Source organism: Silurus aristotelis (assembly GCF_946808225.1).
Source record: "Silurus aristotelis genome assembly, chromosome: 16".
NCBI classification, from domain to species: domain Eukaryota; kingdom Metazoa; phylum Chordata; class Actinopteri; order Siluriformes; family Siluridae; genus Silurus; species Silurus aristotelis.
This window is the reverse complement of record NC_139589.1, coordinates 7,632,201-7,634,471: the sequence shown is the minus strand read 5'-3', so window position 1 is coordinate 7,634,471 and position 2,271 is coordinate 7,632,201. Positions and strand designations below refer to the sequence as shown.

Below are 2,271 nucleotides of genomic sequence, written 5' to 3'. Positions count from 1 at the left end.
TGACCTTAACCTAACTGAACATCTATCAGATTAATTGGAAAGGTTACTTTTGTGTTGCTTAAACCACATTTAGTAAAAAGCCTTAACAGTGTGGAGTATGTTATAGCAAATAAGTATGAACTTCAGGTGTAGACATAATTTTGCAAATATAAATTATATTTTATATGGGTAAATGTGTTCTTTTATCATGATCGAATAAACAGAAGGTTTATGTTTTTCATAAACTGCATTAGATGACAAATGCAAAGTAGCATAACATTTCAAGATTATTATACATTAACACAGTAATGCAAAAAAAGGAAAACATATCCTTAAGTACTTTAATAATTATAATATTTATTACTGATTATTAAAGTGCTTTTAAATGAGTGACAGCTGAAAATAATTTAGAAAAGTAAAAAAAAAAAAAAAAAAGAATTAGAAATTTTTAGAATTTTATATTTTGTTGGTTTAATTAATGTTGATGTCCAGATAATGTATAATTACCTAAAACATACACATACTGCACATAGGTCGTTGTGAAGGGCAACCTGTTTGAGATGTATTTTATATTTAATGTGGATACAGTAATCCCTCGCCTACCCGGGGGTTACGTTCCAGATAGGCTTTATAAACTGTCCCGACACTCTTAAAAACCTTTCCTCTGCTCTTAACACTTTCAATGTTTTTAAACCTACGTAATTTTAACATAAAAATTATATGTGCGTACTCAACAGTGAAGAAACAACTCGAATGATTACTAATGATGATAAAAGTGTTGACGATGAAATGAATGTACTGCATACCCAAGAAGAGCATTACAGCTCTTCTGAAAGCTTAATTTTTTAGGCTAAAAAATGCTTATTTTACCGCAAAAATTATTAAAATAACTCTTAACAATACTACCTATATGTGGCGAGGGATTACTGTACCTATCACTTTCTAAACACTTTTTTAACACTTTCAATATTTTTAAACCTACATAATTTTAACATAAAAATTCTATGTGCGTACTCAACAGTGAAGAAACAACTTGAATGATTAGTAATGATGATAAAATGATGACGATTAAATGAATGTACTGCATACCCAAGAAGAGCATTACAGCTCTTCTGAAAGCTTAATTTTTTAGGCTAGAAAATGCTTATTTTACCGAAAAAATTATTTAAATAACTCTTAACAATACTACCTATATGTGGCGAGGGATTACTGTACATATTAATAATATCAGTAAAACACAAATGAAATCACACATATGTCTATCTTTTTGGTATATTTAATACAAAATCTTAAAAAATATATTTTGTTTGTTTAAAGCATATGGCGACAATCAACATCACAGACTCCAAGCTGTCGTTCACCTATGAACAAGTATACAGAGTGGACTTTGATGCTACCACTTTGTCTAAAATTGTGGCAGCAGTTCTAATGTCTCTGTTTTTTGTTTACATAAACTGCATCATGCTTTTTGCTTTATGGAGCAAGTCAATATTTCATGAAACCCCCCGGTACATTCTCTTTGCCCATATGCTTCTCAATGATTCAATTCTTCTTCTGATCACAACTATAATGTATGCCATGTCTCTTGCCATTGCCAATGTAGCCCGAGTTATTTGCTCACTGTTAGTGTTGATCTCCTCTTGCACGTTCCAGAATGCACCTTTGACACTGGCTCTGATGTCTCTAGAGCGCTATGTGGCTATTTGCTTCCCTCTGAGGCACTGCACTATTGCTACTCAGAAAAGCACAGGGATTGCTTTAGGAATTATTTGGTTCATCAGCTCAGTGAATATTGTATCAGACATCATGTATGACTTAGTCACTGATCCAAGCCAGTTACTTAAGATCACATTTTGCACGAGAGAGAAACTTTTTGTGGCCAAATGGCAGGCCGATAAGACTCAAGGATTTGATATTCTCTTTTTTGTGTCAGTCAGTGTGGTCATCCTTTTCACTTATGTCGCCATTATCATAACAGCCAAGTCTCTTTCCTCTAATAAAGAATCTGCTACAAAAGCCCACAAGACTGTGCTGCTGCATCTCATTCAGTTAGGCCTGTGCCTCACCTCTTTTCTGTATGCCACCATAGAACGAACACTTTATATGATGACTGGAAACAGTAGCTCACTTTTCATACACTTACGCTATCTGAACTTTTTAATTGTCTTGATTCTTCCACGGTGCCTGAGCCCGCTCATCTATGGTCTCAGAGATGACGCAGTGCGGCCCTTATTCAAATATTATTTTTGTTATCGAAGTCACAAAGTAATGCCTGTAGTCAATGTTGTTTGA

The 2,271-nt window shown here is 33.8% G+C and overlaps 1 protein-coding gene across 1 annotated transcript; it reads left to right on the top strand.

Moving 5' to 3' along the window:
* Nucleotides 1-1,299: 1,299 nt before the first annotated feature.
* Nucleotides 1,300-2,271, top strand: LOC310739459 (odorant receptor 131-2-like; the record flags this gene model as incomplete). Its single annotated transcript, XM_083565384.1, has 1 exon — nucleotides 1,300-2,271. One exon carries the CDS (start codon nucleotides 1,300-1,302, stop codon nucleotides 2,269-2,271), a length of 972 nt encoding a protein of 323 aa, XP_083421510.1.